Source organism: Ursus maritimus, unplaced genomic scaffold (assembly GCF_017311325.1).
Source record: "Ursus maritimus isolate PB19 unplaced genomic scaffold, ASM1731132v1 scaffold_8, whole genome shotgun sequence".
NCBI lineage: Eukaryota > Metazoa > Chordata > Mammalia > Carnivora > Ursidae > Ursus > Ursus maritimus.
Genome location: NW_024426996.1, coordinates 44142495 through 44167527, shown reverse-complemented (window position 1 = coordinate 44167527; position 25033 = coordinate 44142495). Strand labels below are relative to the sequence as shown.

Below are 25033 nucleotides of genomic sequence, written 5' to 3'. Positions count from 1 at the left end.
TAATAGAGCACTTGTGAACGTTTATGTAATGCCAGCTATATGCCAGGCACTATTCTAAGTGCTTAGAATACATAAATCTGATCCTCAAAATGACCCTGCGAGTAAGTGCTATCGTTATCCACGTCGTAGACGAGGACGGTCAGGCGCAGAAAGGAACCTTCAGTAATGAGCCCGGGTCCCAGAGTTCGTGGGCGGCGCAGGTGAACTCTGGATCTCTAGGCTATGCTGTCCACCATTACTCGGGGCTGCAGAGAGAACGCTGGTGCTGTCTTCAGCCCCTGGGTCCCCTCCCGCCTCCACTGTGCTGTTCCATGGCCAGAAATCCAAAGTGCTCTCACAAGTCCATGGTCAGGATCACGGGGACTGAGGAAGGCCAGGAGCCTATAGACACCTGTAAGTGGGCAAAGCTGAGGTATCCCCACATTGTAGTTGGATATTCTAGTCTTGAGAGGAAGACTCAGTTAGGGCCCTGTCAGCTGCAAGTGACAGAAACCAGCTCAAACTGGTTTAATAAAAAGGGGGAATGTATTGACTTCACATACCTGCAAAATCCGGGAGTAATGATGACGGAACACTGCTGTTCTTAAAGCAACTCTAAACGTCCTGGTTAGGACTCGTTGGTCTAGCTTTGGGTCCTGTGGCTTTTCCTGTGTTTATCACTGTGGCTAGAAAGATCGTTTTCTCATTGACCAGGCCTGGGACATTTATTGTTCCTGAGGACGGAGCTGGATCACACGGACAGGATTGGAAAGAAGGGTCTCCTGGAGAACTTCTGGGCAGGCAGAAATCAGACCTACCCTAAGAAATCTGTGTTGCACTTCACCCCCTGTTCTAAAGCCACTGACGCAGATCAGTTAGAAATAATGGGTTATGTTCAGCCTGAGTTTAAATTCTGGTTCTGTGGTGTGTGACCTTAGTAAATGATTTAACTCGCCTGTACTTCTATTTTTTTATGGAGATGGTGTGAGGATCAAGGAAGATAAAAGTTCCAGCCATATTAAGCTCTCAATATTGTTATTTTTACCCCCTCCCCAGAATTAACCAGAAATTTGAGGAAATCCCAAATTTAAAGTGTGTTTATTTTCATCAGTCTAACTTTATTCTGACTTGAACTTCCTTTCCAGGCTGGGGAGTAACTTAATGGCCGCAGGCTGCCTGCCGCAGCCAACACAGAGAAGTCACACACTCAGCTTTCAGGGAAGAAAAAAGCCTCATAATCTTTTAATATCATCCAATCCATTCAGATCAAGGAACTAAATGGGGTTCTCCTAGAGGAATCCAGTCTGACTTCAAGTCCAAGGCCAGGATGCAGGAATGGGTGGTCGATATGAATGAAGGTTGTCTTGTACCCCTGGCCTAAATTAAATTCCAAGTCCATTGGGGAAAGAGAGGTGAGGGCAGACCTTCCAGGTTTTTAGAGCTGGCGTTTTAAAAGCCCATTTGTACAGGCTGTAATTGGTTCTTACCCTTGGAAGAGTTGAGGTCACTGTTTCCTGTTGTTGAACCCTGTTATCAGTCCTTTGCACACATTGTTCTATCGAGCCGGCCAGTTTCGTAATACATGGTAATGGCAGGCGGATTCCCAGCATGTGGCTATTGATAGATGGTCATGGGTGTCCTTGAGTTTACCTTCCAGAAGAGTTGTCCTTTCTTTGAACTTGGCCTTCAAACGAATTCTGTTTTATGCTTGGGCCATTTCCTGTCTTCAGTCATGAAATAGACTCTCCAGGGTTACAGAATTGCTCCCCAAAGGGGATGATCTAGAAGGCTGTAGGAGAGGCTTCGCTCCCAAGAAGCAGTCATCTGTTACCCGTCTCTCCTCAACCACACAGCCACCTTTCCTGGCTTTGATTTCGTGTCCACATTTTCCCTTTCAGATTCCAGGAGAGCCCATGAGTTCATCTCTCCAGCCTCTCATTTATCTCCTCCTCTCCTTTGCTTCCAGAGTCCCCTCACAAACACAGCTGTGGAGTTTTGCTCGAGGTGTTTTGAGCAACTGCCATTCCTCCATAAGCATGAAGTTACATTTTAGCTTATCCCCACATTGTTCTCTCTTGTCTACTGGCATTTTGGTCGCCCCTTTGATTCTACCACATTCTCTTTTGTCATTTGATTGTGCTTCCGCTTAGATTTTTATGAACCTTTGGATGAAGAAAGATAGGTAAAACAGCCCATCATTTTTAAGGAGGAAAGAGTAAAAGAAGATACAGAGAAAAGGAGCAGTAACAGTAACAATATTAGAAACAACAAGTCCTCATTGCTTTGATCTTCCAGAGGCTGCAGAGATTTTTTTTTTAAAGGAATAGATTTTAAAATTCTAAGTGTAGCCTATTGAAGAATAGAAGAACGTATGTGGAGAATTTGTGTATTTACAAAACTTTGTTATTTAGAAGACATTTGGTTATTTCCAAGGAAATGTCATCCTTTTCCCATTTGGAAGGAAATAAGACTGAGAACATGTTAAAAAAAGAGGAGATTAGCTCAGGGATATAATGCGTGTGTTGCCATTTTTGTCCATGGCAAATATCACTAGTAAACCATAGCACTCTGTTGTTCCTCCTGGGTCTGAAAGCAGCCTCGGAATCCTGCACACACATCAACATTCAATCAGAGGTGGCTCTTGTTTGAAAACCTGTTTTCCATCACTTGATTAGCATCTCCACTTTCTCTTTTTTTCTAAACGCTTTTGGTTAAAGCGGTTCAGCACATGAAAAATTATATAGGAATAGTTTATTAATCGAACAAGTATTTATTGAGTACTGTTATGTACCAGGTACTGTTTTAATCACTTGAGTAAAAAAATCAAAGCCCCACTGTATGAAGTTTGCATTCTGTTGAGAGAACCAGAAAATCATTAGGTAGAAAAACTTATTTCTGATGGTGATGAGAGATTTCTAAGGATGCCATGGCAGTAAGTGGTGGCGTGGACATAACTTTTAGACTGGTCTGGGAGTGCCTCGGTGAGGGGATGATATTGAGCTGGGATGTGAATAATGAAGAGTGGGTCACGTGGGAGGTCCAAGGGCAGAGAATTCTGGCAGAGAGAGGAGCACCGGTGAAGCCCTGGGGAAAGAATGGGTCTGGCAGGTTTGAAGAATAGAAGGTGCCTGTGGCAGGATCATAGTGGATGAGGGTAAGAAGGGGGGGTGGGTTCCTGCAGAGCAGGAGCTCCTGGGGGCAGACCTTCTAAGACGTTACTAGCTGTGGGAAGGAACTTAAATTGAATTGGAAGTGCAGCGGGAAGTGATTGGAGGCAAAGGAGGGGGTCAGTTTGATTAATCAGGGTGATGGCCCGACCTAATTTATAGCTTTTAAGAACCTTCTGACTGCTATGGAAGAGTGGATTAGGGATAGGAGAAGAAGCAAAGAGCCAGTTAGGTAGTTACTCAGTCACTCCTGAAGAGAGTTGGTGGTGAAGGAGAATAGAGACAGAAGTGGATGGATTTGGAGTAGTTTTTGAAACCACACTTTCTGATCAATAGGAAATGGAAAATCAGTACTACTCTCCCTCTTGCAAGTAGATTTAAGGTTGATCCAATGATAAAAGCGACATGAGTTGAAGAGAGTTTCCTCCACGGATTTTTTTCACCTAGTATTCGACTTCACACCGTATTCTTCTACCGCTATTTACAGATCCCACTTATTTTGTTAGTGAGAGAAATATGGTCTTCTCGGAGAAGCAAAAATAATTATTGGCTTGTGTTGTTCCTTGACTTCACTTTGACTCTTATTAATCCCTCCCCAACATCTATTTCATTTTCAGGCATATTTACCCCTTACCTTCTGGATCACCTTGTTGGATGCCTTTTATCAAAGCCTGGTCTGCTTCTTTGTGCCTTACTATGTGAGTCCTTATTCACTCAGAGTGTGTGTTATTGATAAATCAATGATGCTTCTTTGTTGCTGGTATAGAATGTTGCATATAGAATGGCTGTATTAGGGTATCTTGCTCATATAATCAAATTGATTATTAACTAACTTAATTATAGCATCCTCCCCCAAATATGTTAGACAATGGATTAAATACGGATAGAAGTACATAGCTGACTCCTCATGAGTCTCCTTTTTAGCCTTGTGCTGCCTGATAGTTTTTGTAAATGACCTGGATAAAACTGAGAGTCCAGGCATATAATGAGATGAGTCAAAATCAGAGAGGCAAAGTCAGAATATGAAATCAATTATTAGTGAGTGCTGGGCTAAATCTACTAGGATGATATTCATAGTATTAAATTTAAGTTCTTATAAATAGTCTCTCCAAAACTAAAAAACCTATTTTATAGGTGAAGAATAGAAGAAATGTGACTAAACAAAATGTGTATAAAAACGAATTTTGAGGGGCGCCTGGGTGGCACAGCGGTTAACTGTCTGCCTTCGGCTCAGGGCGTGATCCCGGCGTTATGGGATCGAGCCCCACGTCAGGCTCCTCAGCTACGAGCCTGCTTCTTCCTCTCCCACTCCTCCTGCTTGTGTTCCCTCTCTCGCTGGCTGTCTCTATCTCTGTCGAATAAATAAATAAAATCTTTTAAAAAAAAATGAATTTTGAAATTCAGGCCAACACCAACACAGAGCAGCATGATAGAACTGCCCACCCATATATACCCCTACCCAGAAGAAAACACTGGTTTGATCATGGGTTGGTGTTAACAAAAGCACAGTATTAAAAATGGAAAAAAAAAATGATAGTCTCTAAGTTAACAACTTCTGTTCTTTAGTTCTTTATTTAAATAAAATGACTTGAATTCGCCCAGCTAGAGCATTCTGGATATACTGCATTTCAAGACGAATACAGATAAGGTAGTCTGAAGGTAAGCAGAAGAGAGCAAGTAGGATTGTGAAAAGTCAGAAAATTGTGTCCTTGGAAGAATACTTTAAGGATCTGAGGACATATACATAGGAGAGGAGGGGATATTTACTTAGCAGAGATATGCACTCAGGATAGCCTTTTTTTTTGAGAGAGAGAGAGAGAATGAGCGCACACACAAGCAGAGGGAGAGGGAGAGAGAATCCCAAGAAGACTCCATGCTGTGTGTGTAGCCCAATGCAGGGCTCACTCCCAGGACCCCGAGATCACAGCTTGAGTTGAAAAAAAGAGACGCTCAACCAACTGAGCCACCCAGGCACCCCTCAGGGTGGCCCTAATAGCTGCCTCAGAGGTTTGCAGCTCTATTAAATGGGATATATTTGATACTTTTCTATGCCTCAAAGAGCCAGAAGTGTAAGTAAAAGGTTCCAGGAAGATGAATTATGGCTCCGGATAAAGAGGCATCCCACCAAAGATTAGATGGTCTAAGAGTCGGTCTCTCCGTTGGAAATGTTCAAGTTTATCCTAAATGACCCATTACTAGCAACACTGAAGAAGGGACTCCACCCTCAGTTGAGCTATAAAATAAAGGAGTGACACTCAAACTACCGAGTGTGACAGCTGTCCAAGATCACCACATTTTGTCCTCTCTTTGTAGACCTACCGGGGCTCAGATATTGACATCTTTGCATTTGGAAATCCCCTGAACACAGCGGCCCTGTTCATCATTATCCTCCACTTGGTGATTGAAAGCAAGAATTTGGTGAGTGGTTTTCCTGCCTCTGAAGTAGCTTGAAACCACTTGGGGAAATGTCTTCTGTTAGCAGTGGCTCTGCTAAACCGTTAACACCTAGAAGACACGTGGTAACGAGAAGCATAGTGAAGCCAAGTAAGAAGGGTGATTCATGGCTACTCTTGTTGATTGTTGAGTGCCATTATGTTGAGGTTGATGTATAGCTGGAGAAAGTGGAAAACACCTACCTGTTCTCCCTGGTGGTATCCATGGTGGATGGTTCAGGGAGTCCTGAGTCAAGCTGGAGAAATAATTACCTTTCAATGACCAACATTCTTCAAGATCATGCTGATAAAACAACTCAAAAGAGGTGTCGTGCCATGATCCTGGTGTACTGACTTTAGTAAGTGATGATTTTATCACAGTAAAATGTCTCATCTTACAAAAAGAAATTAAGTTTTCTTCCCTCCAGAATTTTTACCATTCGTTTAAATCCAGGTCTTTTTTTATCTTCGTTGCTGACGTAATGATAGTTACTTATTTTCATCAAATGATTGTACGGTAGCTCTCTGCCGCGAAGCCATGTGTAGGATTCAGATAGAGCTTTGTTGTAAACCTTCCTTTTCAGATGAAGAACATTTCCGCCATCTCTGGAGTATAAACCACCTCTATGGTTATTTATGCCCATCGCTCATTTCCGCTGGCATTGTCTTTGCTACAGCCTAAGCCACTTCCTAGACGGTCGCTATACCCTCCTTAGACCTCCCACGCACCTCTACTCTTGACTCCTCCAGCCATGCTCTGCAAGACAATCAGAATCATCCTTTTGAAACGTCGGTCCTGTCTCGTTGCTGTCCTTTGGGTAAAACCCTTCAGTGATTTCCCATTGTACTTGGGATAAAATTGAAAAGCCCTAAGATGGCCTACAAGGCTTCATGCAGTGATGCCTCTGCTTTTCTCTCCAGTCACGTTTCCACTTATTCATGGGCTGGAACCACATTGTCCTTCCTTCAGTGGTTCAGATACAGTGAGCTCATTTCCACATCAGGTCCTTAGCATTTGCCATATCTTCTGAGGGAAGCATTCTTACTCTCTTCCGTTGGCTCCTTGCACTTGACCCAGCTTACGTATTATTTTTCGGTCTCAGCAAAAACGCTGCTTCCTCCAAGAGCCCTTCCCTAACCATCCATTTTTTCATACCATCCTCTTGTTTTTCTTCATTGCCCCAGTAATTTCTTATTATTCATCAGTTACGTGATTATCTGATTCACGTTTGTCTTCTGCATTAGGCTATACTCTCTGTGGGGGTGAGGGTCTGTGTTTATTTTGTTGGCCACTATATAGCAGAATCTAGGACCAGACTGGCACACAGTAGGTACTCAAAAGTGTTTGAATGGATAAACAAATGATTAAATGACTAACCAGTGTTTGGGGTGTATTTACCATTCTGGTAGGGAGTGCATTTCAAACAGAAGTAGCTGAAGGAGGTTATAGTTTAAATGTTATGTGCAATGATATTATAAAGTTATAATAATTTCTAAAACATACTAATTTCCAAAGAATATTTTTGGCATCACTAGCCTTGCTTATAACCTACTATAACCAAACTATATAAGCCTAAAGTGTGGTAAAAGGTTCATATCTGAAAATTCCAGGTAGGCTGACTAAAGGGAATTCTAGAACTAAAATATTTAGCATTGTTTTAAAATCTATTTGATTTCATTTTTAAACACTTTTGTAGGCACTTTTGGTTACTACCTAAGGAGTTGTCATCGGTTCTGACATTTAGTAGCGTTCCAAAGGGTCTAAGACATAAAGTGTGTCGGTTTGAGTTCACTGGTTTCGAACAACAGCAACCTGAGCAAATAGAAAAGTTATTAAAAATGTATTGAAGAACATGGTCAAACCAAACAAAACCATCCTGAGGACCCAGAGTGGCTCCAGACATCCGGGGAACAAACTAATGGACAGGCTTGCCCTGCTCTGCTCTCAACTACTTGCCGTCCTTTTCTTTCTGCTCTTGCCTCATTTTGCTGCCCAGGTTTCGTCCCTGGTGACAGAATTCTGTCTCCTTAGCTTCAGTGCCAGGCTTTGGCTAGAGGAGGGATCTTGTGCCAACACCGTGCCCGGTGCCCGGTAACTGCACTAGGAAGGAGGAGCGTGAAAGGCAGGTGCCCGGGAAAACAGTGTCTGTTATATGAAGGATGCATCATTAAAGCCTTTCTCTCGTGCCTGGGGAGGCTAGAGCGCACAGCCTCCAAAGGCCCCTTGTCCATACGAGTCAGCTGTTCTGAGGATGTGAAGCAGCTTCCCCTCACAGTCTCGCTCCTCATCGCATCGGCATCTCCCACCTCCCTGTCTGCTTTCACCCGGCGCCTCTTGACTGTAACCGTATCAATTTATGGAAATATGTGAACTCCATCAGGTTGCTGCCTGACTTGCCAAAAGCACATCTTAAGGAAAAAAAAAATCAGGCAATAGAGTTCAATGAGAAGGAAAGACATTTGAGAAAGAAAGAAAAAATAACAAATCCTTGTTTTAGAGGTGTGGTTCATCAGGATTTAGCCCGCATTTTCTGAGTAGTTTGTACATTTTACAAAAAAAAAAAAAAGAGCCGTCTTTGTGATGCTTGTGAAGAGATCAACTGAGGGGAAATACTTTGCAAGGTGAAGAGGAGAAAGGAGAAAATTGGATCTCGTTTGAAAATTCTAGCCGTAGAGAATGATAAAGGCAGTGCTTCCCCAGAAAGCGTAGCATATTCCGCCGGGGTATATACTACGGTGTTCGGTGGTGCTGTCCCCCCACCCAAGAGGCCTGAATACTACCTACTGTGAAGATGATTCTCTTTCACGCCTCTGAGTATGTCCGTTTCCCTCCGTAACAAAGATCAGACTCTAGACTGAGCACTCTTATGACAGGTAATGGTGATATTATATTTAAGGTAGTGATCTGCTTGTCCTTCTAAATGAAGTTACTTAAATAGTAAGCCAGTTCCAGAAACATCCCAAGCTGTACGTAGATACGAAGGTGGCTAGGTTAAGGTGTGATGCACAGAGATTTGTTTCTTGCTCGTATGAAGTTAACTAAGGTTCCAGAGAGCTCTAGAGTAGTTGTCCTCTGAGGGGGCAGCTCAGTGCCCTAGGCTGTGTCTTGTAGCTTTACCATCTGGAATTATCCCCAAGGAGGAACTTCTTGGTCAACGTGGAAAGAAAGGAGACAGCATGGAAAATGGCACACCAGCTCTCCTGTGCCCCTAACCTGAACGGTGTTTTTTATGTCCCTTTCATTCACATTTCATTGGTCGAAGCAGGATACATGGCCGTGCTTAATTTCAAGGGGGTGAGGATGTGCAGCCCGACCTTCCTGACGCTTACAGTGGGATGAAATTAGCGTATCGGTGAGCAGCAGTAATGTCTACCAGCCATGTGATTGGGTAACGTTTGAGGATTGGAGTATTACCTTAATGAAGAAACAGACCAATTAGTGACTGTATTTAAAAAGAGAGAGAGAGAGAGAAGCCACACACCGCATGGCGCATGAACAACATAGAATCGTCATCCGAATTAACCTTTTGGCATTTGGCTTCGCTTTACAAAACTGAAACAGTGATACGAGCTCTCCATGAAAGGTGCTCTTATCTCTTTGGCATTTTGCATTTTGTTCACTAGGGTTTGTGACACCATTCATTCATTGCTTCGACACGTTGTCTCTTCAGCAGAGCAGATTTCCCGGAGATGCAAAACCCTGTTGGTGAAAGAGTGTTCACTTCCCCCGCCTTTCTTGTCTTGCAGACCTGGGTCCACGTGCTGGTCATCACGGGTAGCATCTTGTCTTATTTTTTCTTTGCCTTGGTTTTCGGAGCCGCGTGTGTCACTTGCAACCCACCGTCCAACCCCTACTGGATTATGCAGGAGCACATGCTGGATCCCGTGTTCTACCTGGTTTGTGTCCTCACAACCTGCGTCGCTCTCCTGCCCAGGTATGGGGTTTGATCCGCGAAAGAGGAAGTGAGAGGCTTAGAAGGCTTTAGGCGACCGCAAAGAATGGATGGCAGACCATCCCGTTTCCCAGTGGAGAAGTCAGTCTGCGTCCTAGTGAAAACATGGGTTTTAACTCTTTGACCAGAGAACAAATATGGTTTAAGCAGCCTGGAAGAGAGATTTTTCTCTCATGGAAAATTCTCATCGGGTTGCTATTCCCCAAAGATAGGGCGGCTTCACCCACAGGGTTATCTGAGGATCCTTTCCTCCGGCTTTTTGTTCTGCCAGCTCACACGGGTGTTGCCCTCATCTGCATGAGTGGAGGTGACTCACCACCAGCACCCCCACATCCCTGTCTGCGGGAGGGAGGAGAGAAAACGGAGTGCGAGCAGCTTTCCTCTTGTGTGTTCTGTTGCTTTGTTTTTGTTGGTAACGGCATGACCCACGAGTTGCACACCATTGCTCATATCCCATTCACTAGGGCCTCAGTGTGTGGACTTAGAGCGGCGAAAATCTGGGGGTTTCTAGAAGGAAAAACGGGAGAATGTGCACTGACACGTCGTCTCTGTACAGCTTACCAACACTGAAAACGTCCCTCCTGCATCTGAGTTCAGTTATCTTTCCCATTTTAGTTTAGCTTTAATTTCTAGTATTGTACGGGATGGAGATGGCTAAGAGGTATGCATAGGTTTTTAATCGATAGCTCTCTCTCTTTGTGTTTTTTATAAAATGTATCTGGTTAGCTGGAAACACTGTGCCACAGAGTTGTTCTGCCTTTTAAAACGGGATATGAGAGTCAAAATGGTGATTTTAGATTATTCTCGAACAGAGACGATGAACTGGCTCACAGGCCAAATATGGCCCGCTGCCTGTCTTTAAAAGCAAATCAAGTTTTATTGGAATATAGACATCCTCATTCATGTATTATCTCTGGCTGAGTTTGCATGGCAACAGCAGAGCTGAATAGTTCCAACAGAGACGATCTGGCTTGCCAAGCCTGAAATATTACTATCTGGCCCACCAGAGGAAAGTTTGCCACCCCCAGTTCGTAACTGTGACACAGTGGGCACAGACCCTTTGTTGTTGATGGGCATTCCTTCTAGAAATGCACAAGAATAACACACTTGAGTCCTGTGGGGTTTATGGCTGTGTGTTTAACAATATCACTCACTGATATACCAGCTTTCAGATTAAAAACTAGCAAGATGAACTTGTAGAATTTATGGAGAAACAATTCCTATAAAGTTACAGCCTGAAAAAAAAATCCTTTGAGAACATTAACCGTACAATTCTAACGCTGTTGTGGTAGGCTGAAAAGAATGACCCCCTCAAACAGATCCATGCCCTAATCCCTGGAACCTGTGAATGTGATGTTTTTTGCTTCTGCAGATGTGATTAAGGTAGGGATCTTGAGGAGGGGAGATTATCTTCTATCTGGGTGAGCTCTAAATGCAATCCAAAGTACCCTTACAAGAGAGAGAGGCAGAGGGCGATTTGACACAGATAAGGAGAAGACACCTGGACCACAGTGGCAGATTCCTTGGCCATAGCTAGGAACGTCAGCCGTTATCAGAAGCTGAAGGAGACAAGGAACAGATTCTCCCCTAGAGCCTCCAGAAGGAGCATGGCCTTTCCAACACCTAGATTTTGGTTCGGTGAACTGCTTTCAGAATTCTTGACCTTCAGAACTGTGAGAGAATGAAGTCGGGTTGTTGTAATCCATCAGGTTTGTGGTAACTTGTTACAGCAGCCCCAGAAAACGAATACAGACTTTGGTACCAGGAGGATGGGTGCTGTCATAACAAATACTAAAACATGTGAAGTGGCTTTGAAACTGGATAGTGGGCAGAGACTGGAAGAACGTGAAGGTACAGGATAGAAAAATACTAGACGTCTTTAAACAGACGGTAGATGATCGTGGACGTTGAAGGTCCTGCTGGTGGGGATTCAGAAGGAAGCGAGGAGCACACAGGTGGAGAACACGGTACCATCTTAGAAAATACATATATGGCCTTAAACAGCGCTGCTAGAAATGGGGATGTGACGGGCACTGCTGGTGAGGAGTCCGAAAGAAAGGAGGAACGTGTTGCTGGAAATTTGAGGAAAGGGGATCTTGGCACTATAGTGGCAGAAAACTTAGCTGAAGTGGGTTCTCCTGGTATGTGGAAAGCAGAATTTGTAAATGATGACCTTGGATATTTAGTGTTGAATGTCTGGCCCGGTCTCTTCTTGCTGCTTAGCATAACATGTGAGAGAAAGGAGATTGAGGGAAGGACTATTAAACACAGAGAAATTAGATTTGGGAAATTCTCTGCCTATCCAGATCCAGAAGTTGCGAAAATGAAGAGATTGGCTTTCAGGAATAGGCTCCAGAGAGGCCAACAGTGTGGCTGGACAGCAAGGGGCTGAGGAGATCAGGTCTGTGACACGGATCCCTTTAGCCACCTCAGCAGCCACCGGGAAGGGAGATGGGATTATGTCAGAAACTCTTTGGAAGATCCTCGTCTAATGGCATAAACCCCCACGACATGTGTGGGGGACCCACAAGCCTTATGAGAATGCTGTGCCAGCATCAGCACTGCCCGCTGGGACCGACAGGGACAAATGCGCAGTAATGTGTCACAGGAGTCCCAGAAAACTCACAGCATGTTTTGAACACTTACTATGTGCCGACACTGCCTGCTTTATATGTATTATCTCATTTCATCTCACATTAAGCCTATACTGTAGCACGGTGGGTCCCTCCGAAGGTTTTATTTTGTGTTGACTTGACAGGCACCCACAGGGCACTCCCTGTTTTCTTGGCACTTTACAAATATTAACTTACTCAATAGTGCTACTGTCTCCATCTTGCACTGTGCTTATCTTTCCCCTTTACCTCAGGGAGACAGGGGCCACCAGACCCTTTTACTTTTCCAGTTGGTGAGTCATTTTTGTGTCCCATGCCAGGTGTGCAGTGACTCTAATTCTGTGATGCTTTTTGGAACCTAGGTTTACATACCGAGTTCTTCAGGGATCCCTGTTTCCGTCTCCAGTTCGGAGGGCTCAGCACTTTGACAGACTGACTCCAGAGGAGAGGACTGAAGCTCTCAAGAAGTGGAGAGGGGCCAGAACGATGAGCCGGGGGCCACCTAAGTTTGCTGACCACTCAGCTGCCGAGTCGGAGAAAACAGCCATGTCTGGCCCGCCTGCTGCCTTTGCGATGATGTCAGCACCGTCTTGTGCTGTCGAGCAGGGAAGCTTATCTGTACGTGAAACTGCTTTGGACTCAGACTTCTGTGAAACTAAGGCCTCAGGGATGGCTGGGCCCTCAAACGGTTAAAAACAAAAAACAAAACAAAACAGGGTATCCTCCTTGGAGTGTGGCAAGTCTCCCTTCAAATCTGGAAGAGGGACCTTGAAGAGGCACTTCCATCAAGCAAGAATGAGGTGGATTTTTCCCCAAGGGACATGAAGATTCTTCTGTGCCCAGAAAAGTCAATGTGATGACCTGTCTTGTAGGTTTGTAGATATATTTGTAAGCGTGGTTGGAGTTTGACCTGAACTGAGTTTAGGGAGGCAAAATATTTCATTCTGAATCAGACGCTTTTATGAAACTTTTTGGATTTCGTAAAAGCATTTTAATTGTCGCAGACGTGCAGACATTCTTAAGGGGTCATTGGAGATATAGTTCTTTTACTGGGATATTTCAGATTCCAGGGAAATGCTTTCAATGAGCAGACTCCAATCTGAATTTTCTTTAATGAAGAAAAAGTAGTTTTTAGATCAGTTAGAATGCAGAAGAGATTTCCACTTGAAAAAAAAATGTTATAAATGGTTATTTTCCAGAGAAAAAAATTCCAAAGAGTCTTTTAAATGACAAGGTACCTAAAATAGGGTAATCACTGTACTGTTGAAAATGTAGTTAGTGATTATTAATAGCTTTTTATTTCCTCCAGGAAGATGCCTTTGGCCGCCTGACTGCCGATGTCAGGCATCCCCCTCTGCTCATTTCAGTGTTCTGTCGAGGCGGGGTCTTCCTGGGGCAGGGGCAGACGGGGGCCAGGGTTCGGGAGGAATATGTTCCTCTCTCAGCTTTCAGGCAAGGGAAGACCTTTTATGAGGTCTGCCTCTGTGCAGAGGTCAGCTGGAAAGCTAGGCCATAGGTAGGGCAGACCAAATCAGCTGAGTGTGTGGCCCATTTGGCAATTCCCTGTTTCCTGAAACTCACAATAGCCTGATGCAAATGAGACCATCAGTTTGAAAACAATCTTCAAGAGACCATTTGAGGGTTCATAGCCTTTACGGTACCCTACAAGGTCTCTGGTGGTGTAACCTTTAAAAATGAGATATTATGCATTGAGACTAATACAAGTGGTTCTCAGCAGGATTCCATGAGGTTCTTAGAAAAATTTTGTGTTTAAATACATTTTAAAAGGACAGGAATGTCGATAGCGAGTTAATTGCTGTTGCAAATCATGTGTGCTGTTGGAACAGAGAGACTAGTTCACCAGGTGTTGCAAGGTCGTCTATTTTTGCTGAGTTCTTTGAAAACTTAATATCTGTTCATCTGAAAATTGTGGGCCACTAACCACCCAGAATCTCCTTCCTGAAATCCCCATGCTGATGCTTTATGTCTGTATCATGTCTTATGACTATTAATCTGTTATTCTCAGGGTTTCATCTTCTCCTGCTGCCTCTGTGTCCTGGTCTGACTTTTTTTGTAACTGTCTGATATTACCGCAAATAGTCTTTTATAGAGACCAATTTCTAGAACTTTCAAAATCCCACATGGCTATTGGAGGTTACTTTCTGCTTGCTTTAATGATTTTTTTTAAAATAAACCGTTTAATAAATCATGTGTACGAAAAACTGGCATCACTCCTGTACATACCACCGAGCCCAATGGTAATTGGTAGCTTAGGAGAAAAATTCCAAAGCCCACCTTTTACCAGAATATCATAATGACCTTTTCTTATATGAAAAAGTCAGTAATGTTGTATCATCTGTTATCCTCACAGCAGCTGGCATTCATTCCCTGAAGATAAATAAAGGTTAGAATCTAAAGATAAAGAGAATGAGCCAAGAAGACTAAGGAAAAAAGTCAATCTCCCAGATGTCAAGTACCCGTACATAAAAGTAGAAGAAAGTTTTGAGTGTTCTTGTTACGAGTCCGCAATCTTATCCACAATTCCAAAATCCCGAGAGCTCTGAAACTGAAAATTTTTTCATCAGTTAGGCGCAAATTCAATGTCCTAAACAGATGTAAGGCAGTTTATTTAATGTAATCATTCAGATAGTTTGCTATAAAAATGTATTTTATTACAGTTGCTAAATTGTATTTTTTAAATTCTGAAAAATTCTGGATTCTGAAACATATCTGGCCCTTGGGCGAAAGAGATTTGGGATCTGTATGAAGGCTTTGAAGGGTCTCATTTACAAGTAAATAACTCTTACGCAGAGTTACCCAAGCTAATGGGATCTATTGCATTTTGGTATTCCGTGTATTTTACCAAATTTCAGGGGACCAAGCATTGTATCATTGCTCCTGGTAGCCAGGAAAAAAAATTGATTAATAATATATGTTTTGGGGTATAACTTTACCCCAAAATATTTATGAAAGAATTATTATATCAGGCTCCCAAAATGTACTCTAGACATGAAAGATTGCTTGCACTCTTACTAGAATTAAAGTTTTCTTTGGACACTTAAGGGACTTGAGACTATTAGCAGCCTGTCATTTCAGACAGCCATCCATCACCTGAAATAAAAGTGTGTGTTCCTGTGACAGCGAGACACATGGCAGGTCAGTTCGGATTGGTCGGCGGCTGGAGGTCAACTATTAGAGTGGGAGGCATGGTTTTCTGGGATTGCTATTATCCATGTTCCATGTCCATTAAAAAAAAAGGGTTGTACCATTTTATTTGTGTTAAGGGTTATTTAGAATAAGTACAGTAAGTACACTTGACTGAACATAAGTTGAGCAAGGCTCACAGTTATTACACGAAGTATATACCTACCACTCTAACGAAACGGACATGGGTTCTTACGCTTCCACACAATCCTGACCCTAATTCCGTTGCTGGATTTCACATTCTCAGTAGGTTTATACAAACTCCAGAACATGGAGAGTGTCAAGGCAACTTTTTGAATCTGAAATACGTGCACACATAGAAAAGAGTACAAAAACACAGGTATAAAATTGCAGGTGAGTCTCGGGGGGGGGGACGCCGAGGCCGTCCGGGGTGCCGGGGAAGGTTAGGAGGGAATCCTCCTTGTTCCGAAGGCATTTGGATGTTGCGAAATGGATGCCTAACTAAATTACTTACGTGTGAAGATTTGCATTTTGAAGCTTTTTAGTGGGGAGAAAAATACTTCTAACCACTAGTTACTTCGGAAATTGATGTGCATCAAGTGGCCTAGTGCTTAAAAGCATTTTTAAATTTTTGTTTTAATTATCAAGGGGAGGCAATGACAACATCAGAAATTAAACACATTTCAAGGAAAATTACAAAATGTTTTACTCCATGCAGACTTGAACTGTGCTTTGAGAGGCGCTTCTGTGACTTTATCATCATGGAAAACACAGGAAAATTGGAAAATACCGAATTGGAGGTCGGGTGCAGTTTAATTTTTGTTTTCAAAAATTGAATCTCTCCAGGCTAAAGCAAGTTCTCCTCTGGCAAAGTTTAATCTCCATTCACGGTGACACAGGCAAAACAAAATGTTTCCCGTGAATATTCCAGCCGTTGAGGTCTCAGTCAGCCAACTGATAACACACTGAACAAATCCCAGCTCTAGGGAAGGTTCTATGGAGATTTTTCTATAAGGTTATATCCTTGATTTAAGTTCAGAACGTGCAGTCCAGTAATGTTAAACGCTACTGTTGATGTCTAAAGAGCTTTGTGTTCAGTGTGTCTTGCCATTTCAACTACCTAAATGATGCTACTTGTCTTACCTCTGTCGTCCGTAGGTTTTCAGAATTACGCAGATGTGAGTAATAGTAAATAATTTAAGCGTGTAAATTGCCTTGGCTCTTAATAAATCAAAAGCAAGTCTCCAATATTAATATTAAAATTTGCCACTCTGCTATTGTGCTTGAGAAACAAAAGCTGGCAAAGATTGGTCAGCCTGGATCTCAATGTCCTCTTTGTGACTAGAATAAAGAGAATTTTCTAGAACCTGTTACCCTAGCACCTGTCTTATTCCAGAGCTGATACTTTTGTGCTGTGGTCAAGATTAGGCCTGGCAAAAAAACAAAATCTGCTTTGTTTTTTGTTGTTTTTAAAGACTGTCATTAAACTTGAAGGAAGAGAAAACTAAAGTTGAAAAAACAGTAACAGTAGACCCAAATGTGAACATTAGCGGTGCACTGCTGAGCGTCCCTGTCCGTGGAAAGGGCTTCTGGACAGCTTTCTGCACGAAGCTCTCCACAGGCGGCAAGTCCGTTTTCTTTGAGTGTAGCTGGCAAAAGTCTCTCATCATCTTTGGAATTAGTTTAGGAGAAAGGTATGGATGTATATTTGTCTTTCAATCCATTCGACGAAGTAGGACACATTGCTATAAACTCCAGGCCCCAGGACTTTGGAAAAGCAGACGGAGCCCCACGACGTCAAACCGAATAATGTCCACTGTCCTCCAGGTCGCTCGCAGACAAGTGGCCCACCGCTGTCACCCTGTAATGAACAGCAGTGGGTGGACATTAGTCACTGGTATTTCAGAGCCCTCATGCATCCGTGTTATCCTGCGGGGGGGTCGGGGGGGGATAGTGAAGCCAAACCCAGCTGAACCAACTTCTTGGAAAGTTGAAACAAGGCTTTCGTCGCCAACCGGAGGGAGCAGCTCTCCACTACACAGGTGGAACTTTCAAATGCATGTTTTAAACCTTGATCTTTAAAAGACTGGGGGTGCCTTGGGAAAGAACTATAGTCTTAGTTCCATGAAATCAGACTTCTCAGCCATTTCCTGTGCTTATCAAAATAGGTCATAATTTTTTTAGTGTATCAGAACGAATCCTCTCCTAATCTCATTCTTCAACTTTGAGCCATTTTCTACATGTTGAAGGTACCCAAAAGGGAACATGTAAAGATATTTTTTTCCTCCACGCAACAGTACTAGAAAAATATTCCAGAGTAACTCTCTATTTTCAAGATTCTTTCTTTGTGAATGAGGGCATTTAGTAAAAGACACTAGCAACTTGCTGCCTTTCTTAACAGTTCTTAGGACTTTTTCGGTGAGTGTACGGAGTGGAAGATAACACACCGAATCATTTACAGTAAGGTGTTGTGTTTGTAGCCTCCGCTCTCCCTCGTATGCATGGAGATTTTCATTCTTGGCATTTCAGGTGTTGTAGTTCTTTCGCCCGCATATGATTAGCAGTGAGACACTGGCTTTATAAACGTTACTATTGGCTACATCTGAAAAGACCAGAGATTAGGTGTATTCTGCACGGCCTCAAAAGAGAGGGATCGATATCCTAGAAAATAAGGAAGTAAGTACGTGAATTCATGGTGGGAATTTACACATACTCCTGCCCTATAAGGATGTCAAACTTGGAATTATATAGATGGTCTTGCCCCCCAGGTCATGTTGGAGAAAAACAGGAATTACGTTTACTGATGCTCCTCTAAGCACTTTCCCTCGGATTTGCTCATTTAATCCTCATGAGATCCCTATGAGTTGCTAATAATCATTATAATACCCATTTTGGAGGGGACGAGACTGAGGCTCAGGTGTGTACCACGTTCGTGGGCAGAGCTAGCATTAGACCCACGCAGTCTGGCACCCCGATCCAGACAGCGGCTTTCTTCCTGTTGCTGAGCCAGGGTGCAGTTCCCCAGGCAGCAGAGGAGAAAGCTGAAGGCAACCAGAGCGAAGGGCATGGAGGTAGTGAGGGGGATCGCTTGGGTACTGGAGAAAGTACATACCGTGCACAATTAAACATCGGGTAATAAGCAGTCTCCAAAAAATATTCCCAAAGGGCCACACGTGAATAATAACGAGTTTATAGGGACCCACTGAAGTTCCTGCTGAACTGAATGTCCTCGGTAAGCAGAGCAATTTACCATGCACGAGTCGACCGTGCCTGACTCGTAGCCAGCACATATCATCCGCGCGGTGATGGTCTTCATGTCGAAGTAGGACTGGCACTGCTCCAGGGAGATGATGCGGACCTCCCCCTCTTGCAGCTTAAAAGGCACTGGGGTTTTTAAAGAAAGAAAAAACAAAATATGTAAAAGGGCAAAAATGACTCACAAATGAGGCTAGCTGTAAGTGAAATCATTACATTTGTATGCCCAGAGAACCAAACTCTTTACTTAAAATGCCGTTTCAAAGACAAGGCTTATCTGGCACCAGAATTTTCAATGAGAAGTGTCGATAGCGATCATCTAGTCAAACTCCTTTATTTTATTAAAGAGAAACTGAGGCACAGACTGATCAGTATCCTGGTTAGGTAACTTGGCTCTTGTTTTTCCCCTCTTAATATATGCTTCAACAAGAACAGCTACAACAAGGAAAAGAAAAATAATCAAGCCAGAGCACTGCCCCAGACGGAGGGTTAGACCACCACGCTCATCGGGTCTAATGGGAGGAGGGGGACTTTATCTTAGGTTTAAGAACTAGGTCTCACCATGTGCTATCATGGCCATTACCGGAGGTAAGAACCTTTAATCCTAGAACGGATGACAGAGAGATGTTGGGAGGGACAAAGCCATCTCTTACTGTGAGCAGAGGGAACATGCAAATTCTATAAGTTCTATAAGAATAATAATGGGTTTCTTGAAGCATAATCTTTTGTTGTTTAGACCTGCAAAATTATACCTATTGTTCTCCTTTTAGATAGTGAGGGTGAAGCAGTGTGTATATATGTACAGGGTAGCTGATGGGAAGAAAGAATCATATCTGAAAAATCAATATGATGAAAACAATTTCAATGACTTGTCAAAAGAATGGTAATACGAACCATCACTAACGTTTATTGGGTGCTAGTCACAGGCCTGGACCTGCACGCAGTGTTTTCCGGGCCTGCTGTCTTTAATCATTCCAATACTCCTGCGACTTAGACAGCTGCTATTATTTTTTTCCATTTTACGGTTAGCTAGGAAGTCAGGGTCAACCAGACCTAAGTGAATTCAGAACCCCCCCTTCATGCTACACCATGTATGTGGTACGTGCGATGCTACGTAACTGCTCCGAGCTGGATGTGGATATTGTAGAAACAAGACAAGTAGGGGCGATACAAGGTATATCCTGCTGTTATATGACATCACAGCGCTAATTATAGCTTTGAAACATGGAGGTCCGCAGGAATGGTGACGTCATACGTCCAACACCGCCTTCGAAGATCTTCCACGTGAGCGTTTCAGAAGTCATTGACTCATTTCTGTCTTTTGGCTTTTTCCTTCTGTTGTCAGTTGATCATATGGAAAAGAAACTCAGCTTAGCCCAAATCTAATCTGACTAAATTTAAGGGGGAAAAAAACAAACAAAACCAAACCCGTCCTTCAAATTGGCAGTTGCTAAGGTAGATGCCAGGACACCGACACACGTCACCATTCCCGAGAGCCACGGGGTTACCCTTGATAGAACCAGAGAGGTCAGGACGTACTGTTAAAGAAAATACCTCACTGATTACATTCTTATTCTATGCTTTTAATAGGTCAAACAAAATGAGAGGGTCCATTATGGGGACTGGGAGTAAAGAGTACAAATTCTTTAATGTTTATATGTGTCGTATGTTTAAATCACCTAGGGAGCCAAACGCCTTTCATCAGTTTAAGAAGGCAAATAGCAAATCAGTTTTCTCTGGACGGACTTAGAGGTTGTGGTATAGATGCTGACAAGACCAAATCATAACGCAGAACTGGAAACGGGACCGTGCAGCTTGACTGGGGGACTGGAACAGCCTAGCCGCTCGAGAGACGCTCCGAGGGACGCCTCCTGCAGGGTGGGAATCGGTGGTAGAGACGGTCTGAAGCCAGGATGACCCACAGACCTCTTGCATGGCGGCTCCACATGGGTAGTGAGTGAGTGGCTCCCTGAAGAGACAATCTGAGGTGTGCAGAAGGATTTGTGAGGCTGCCTCTGAGCGTGGCAGGTGTAAGTACTGACATCTCCCCTGTGCGTGGGAGGGGAGGGTGACACAGACACCTACGATTTACCATTTGTGGCTACATTTCTCAAAGTGAAAATGGGAAATTGGGGCCAAAGCCCGGGAGGTGACACAGTGGTTTTCAGGTACACACGGAAAGGCACGTGCCCGCGAGGCTCCTGACTTACTTTTGTTGCCCATGTGGCCCCAGCCTGTGATATAGCAGTACGTGTCGGGTTCCAAGGCCTGCCCCGAGCCGGGCAAGCAGACCGGCCGCACGTAGCTGGTTTCGACGATGTCCTCGCTGAGCTCCACGACGCTGATGTCATAGTCCACCACGGCGCGGCTGTAGCGAGGGTGCAGCACGATGGTCTTGACCAGGCGCGTCTGCATGAACGTCGACGGCTGGTCTAGATTGTTGATGCCCAACACCACTTTCCAAACGGCGGCGTTCTCTCGCCTAAAAGAACGAATTCGAGAGCTCGTGGCATCTGAAACTCAATTTTACATTTTGAAGTTTACATGTGATTTTGAAAATATCTTATTTATGTAAATAATGGCTCTTTCCACGCCCAACATATTTATAGAAGAGGCATTTCTATAACGGCCTGAGCAATTTGTAAATAGATATTCTCGTGGAACGCAAAGCTCATGCTTCTAGAATGGGGCCATTCCGGAAAATAAAACTTGTTTCAGTTTGAAAGGCAGGCAGGGGGGTTCCCTGCTACACCAAGTGGGAAAAATAATAAGACACGAAGAAGAGAGAGGAAACTCTGGCACATGGAGAGTCCTGAAATTTAAGTGAGTGAAGTGTTTTAAGATGGTTTGACTAGAGTAACCCCAGCAAGTGTTCAAAAACAATGGAGTCTGAGTCTGACCACTGGAAGTCGTGGGTCTCCTCTTTAAGCCTTGGCTTGAAATTTCCAAAAGGTTCCCCTGAAAACTTGCCATTTTTCTAAGGCACATAATCCTTCTTGGAGGAATGTCTCAGCTTTGGCTTTTCATTCTCCTTCCTTTTCATTTTTCCGTTGGTCTCCTCTTCTCTGCTCTCAAGTCTATGTTGACGTGCCCCAGGGCTCTACTGTCAGTCTTCTTATTTCCTACTCAGCCCCTTAAAGATTTCATTGAGTCCAATGGGTTTAAATGCCACCAAGTCCTGGTAACTCCCAAACGTGTATCTCCACCCTCCCGTGCTGCATACTTAAATACCCAATCATCTCTCAACACACTCGAGGCCCTTCCCTTTCTGTCCTCTCAGCTCCCATATGGTTCCCACTTTAACTCCTTCCCTTCTTCGAGGTCTCAGCTCAAATACCACCTCCTTACGGCTGCCCTCCTTGGCCACCCAGTCTAGGCTTTATTCTGCCACATCACTCTCTACTCTTGACCCCTTTGATTTTCATCTCATTGATCTCAATGACATTGGCACATCTGTTCATCTGTTCTCTGCCTTGCACCCAGAATGTAAGTTCTGTGAGACCAGGGCCTTGGTTGGTCCTGTTCCCGGCTGCATTCACAGGGCCTGGGAACAAGGATGCAGTGGGTTCTCAACAAGTATTTGTTTAATGATGGCTCAGTGAATGTTGTTTCAAAACAGTTACTAATACCCAAATCCAGTCACCTAGGCAAGGTCTATTCTTCATCAGTCCCTCCACCCTCTCTTCCATTCCCAGCCCCAGTCCACTCTGGAGGACCAGAGTGGGTCAGGAGCAAAGGAGTGGACGTGTAGAGGACTGCAGTGCTGGTGGACCTTACTTCGTGGACACTCCCTTATACGGGGGTAGTGTGAGCCGTGCCACCACTGCCCCCACTTGGGAGCTTGCCCAACTAAAGTAGGTTGATTTGACCCACCAAACAGCTGTTTTTTAATCCAGGCTGAGGCTTTTAAGTACCGATTTTCTGGGCATCACCCATGTCAATTGAAAGTTTTGGGCTGGGGCCTGGGAATCCATATTTTTAAGGGCTCCCTAGGGGTCTCAGATAAAAAGTCACCCACATCCCTCCTTCCTTGGCAAGCGTTTCCTCATTGTGTTCTCATGCACGGCAAAGGTTCAGAAGGCTGAGATTTCAGAAAGGCTAGGAAAGAAGTGGCCAAGGTCAGCATTCGACCTGTTTTTTTTTTTTTTAAGATTTTATTTATTTGATAGAGATAGAGACAGCCAGCGAGAGAGGGAACACAAGCAGGGGGAGTGGGAGAGGAAGAAGCAGGCCCATAGTAGAGGAGCCTGATGTGGGGCTTGATCCCAGATCGCCGGGATCATGCCCTGAGCTGAAGGCAGACGCTTAACCGCTGTGCCACCCAGGCGCCCCAACATTCGACCTGTTTATGGCATTGCTGGAATCTTGGAGCACACTACCGAAAGACAGCTCTACATGGCCCATACATTCTATCCTTTTGCCATTGTAAAAAATAATAATTTTAAGACTATACAGACAGGAATCGATGTCCTTCTTTGAATGTAGACATAGATATAGGAATTAGCTATAGACATATAGGTAGGCATAGATTTATGGCAACTCCTCCATGCCGGACATTGTGCAGGGATTACAACAAGGAAGAAAGACAGGATTCCCATCCACGCAAACTTTAGAATTGAGTGAAGATGAACAATTAAAGAAGCAATCATAGTAAAATGCAGGAAGCACTCTCTCAGGAGCATTGCAAGATGATCTTACAGAAGAGTTATTCTTCATTAAATAAAGCCATCACTCAAAGAACCTGTCTTTCTTTCTTCTTTCTTTCTTTTCTTTTCTTTCCTCCCTCTCTTCCCTCCTTCCTTTCTTTTTCTTCCTTCCTTCCTTCCTTCCTTCCTTCCTCTTTCTTTCTTTGTTTCTTTCTCTTTCTTTCTTCTTTCTTCTTTTCTTCTTTCTCTCTCCCTCCCTTCTTTCTCTCTCTCCCCTCCTTCCCTCTCCCCTACACTTCCTCCCTTCCTTCCCTCCTTCCCTTGATATTTCCATTTTTACATCTACAGAAGTAAGTGCATGACTATTTGAGAAATTCAACATTCCCTTGCGATCCTATTATTTAAGGCATCTGAAGCCAAGCAGCAATTTATTTCACATTTCTGCCTACTTACTAGACCTTCTAGACCTTGACTCAGAGCTACTAAATTTTGCTTCTAACAAATATTCACCCATTTGCTTAAATCACAAGCAGTATTTCAAACAGTTGAACACTGCAAATTAGTTGTAACAAGATGAAATAACATAAATTTCAGACTTAATTACCATATTGTGTTTAATTTAACAGTGAAAAATAAAACTGCTAAATGTTATTAACTTCTATCTAGCAGTTTATTGCCATACAAGCTACTGTCCGTACAGCATTAACATCACCACAAACCAACCAACCAACCAAAGCGTACACAGGAAATGCACATAACTTTTGTAATCAGTGAGGATATTGTTCTTTTTCCATTTTATGAGTGTGATGGAAAAAATAAAGTCTCTTCTAATGTTTGGTTTTTTTTTTCTAAGTCTGGCAAAAACCAGGAAAAACCACAACCTGTTGTTTGAAATGGGCATGTGAGGGAACTGTGTATCGATGTATGCGTACAGGCATATTAAACACATGCCGGAAAGAATGAGTGGGAATAATGGCAGAGACAGCCCCATCTTGGTGGAAGCAAAAAGGGGAAAGAAAATCTAGGTCTACATGAATGCCGCATGAGTCTAGTTTCACTTCATATTACCCCCCATGGAGAAACCCGTAGGAACAAGCTATGTTTGTATGGGCTTTTCAATGAAAAGTGTTTTGAGCAACAAAGAAAAAAAGCCAAGTACAGCCGTGAAAATATTCAGCATAGGGGGGACTTTTTTTTTTTTAAGATTTTTTATTTATTTATTTGACAGAGAGAGACAGCCAGTGAGAGAGGGAACACAAGCAGGGGGAGTGGGAGAGGAAGAAACAGGCTCCCAGCGGAGGAGCCTGATGTGGGGCTCGAACCCAGACCGCTGGGATCAAGCCCTAAGCCGAAGGCAGACGCTTAACGACTGAGCCACCCAGGTGCCCCTAGGGGGGACTTTTTCAAACTGAGCTGTCAGACCTCAAAGCAGCAGCACAGAGAACTGGCACATCCTTAAAGAAGTTTCTGCAGAGACCCCTCATGCTCTGGGAGGGACGAAGCAAGCAGAGGGGAAGCCCAGTGAAAATCCACCAATCACAATGAAAATGGCTGAGGAAGACGTTAAGAGACCCTTTTTCCCTTTCATTTAAGCTCCAGATGGCATTTCTTTGTCTGAAATTCACATTTATGGTCTAATTTGCGTCATGCCTACACTGCTGCTTTAATAATGGACACACTTTACAGAGAACATTGAGATAATACGATTTCAATGTAGAATTCTTCACGCATCAGCTCTAGAGAGAAAAGCCAGCTACATGTACAGCTTAGATGACAGGCAGGGAAATTTATACAAAATCGCAGGCACGATGTCCCCGGTCATAA

General features: G+C 43.6%; 2 protein-coding genes across 3 annotated transcripts in view; one reads left to right on the top strand and one right to left on the bottom strand.

Annotated features, from left to right (window-relative positions):
* The window catches only part of ATP10D (ATPase phospholipid transporting 10D (putative)), a 107115-nt gene extending 92763 nt beyond the window's left edge, over nt 1–14352 (top strand). For both annotated transcript variants that reach the window (XM_008701451.2, XM_008701450.2), the window contains 4 exons: nt 3764–3844; nt 5460–5564; nt 9326–9513; nt 12506–14352. In XM_008701451.2, the coding sequence (XP_008699673.1) occupies nt 3764–3844; nt 5460–5564; nt 9326–9513; nt 12506–12836 (705 nt within the window). In that variant the 3' untranslated portion in view covers nt 12837–14352. The remainder of the gene's footprint in view (nt 1–3763; nt 3845–5459; nt 5565–9325; nt 9514–12505) is intronic.
* A 1644-nt stretch (nt 14353–15996) lies between these two features.
* CORIN (corin, serine peptidase) overlaps nt 15997–25033 on the bottom strand; it is a 64420-nt gene continuing 55383 nt past the window's right edge. Inside the window, exons 11-13 of the mRNA XM_040624913.1 lie at nt 20774–21045; nt 18559–18692; nt 15997–17169 (exon numbers count right to left, since the gene is read on the bottom strand). Of these exons, the coding sequence (XP_040480847.1) occupies nt 16987–17169; nt 18559–18692; nt 20774–21045 (589 nt within the window). The 3' untranslated portion in view covers nt 15997–16986. The remainder of the gene's footprint in view (nt 17170–18558; nt 18693–20773; nt 21046–25033) is intronic.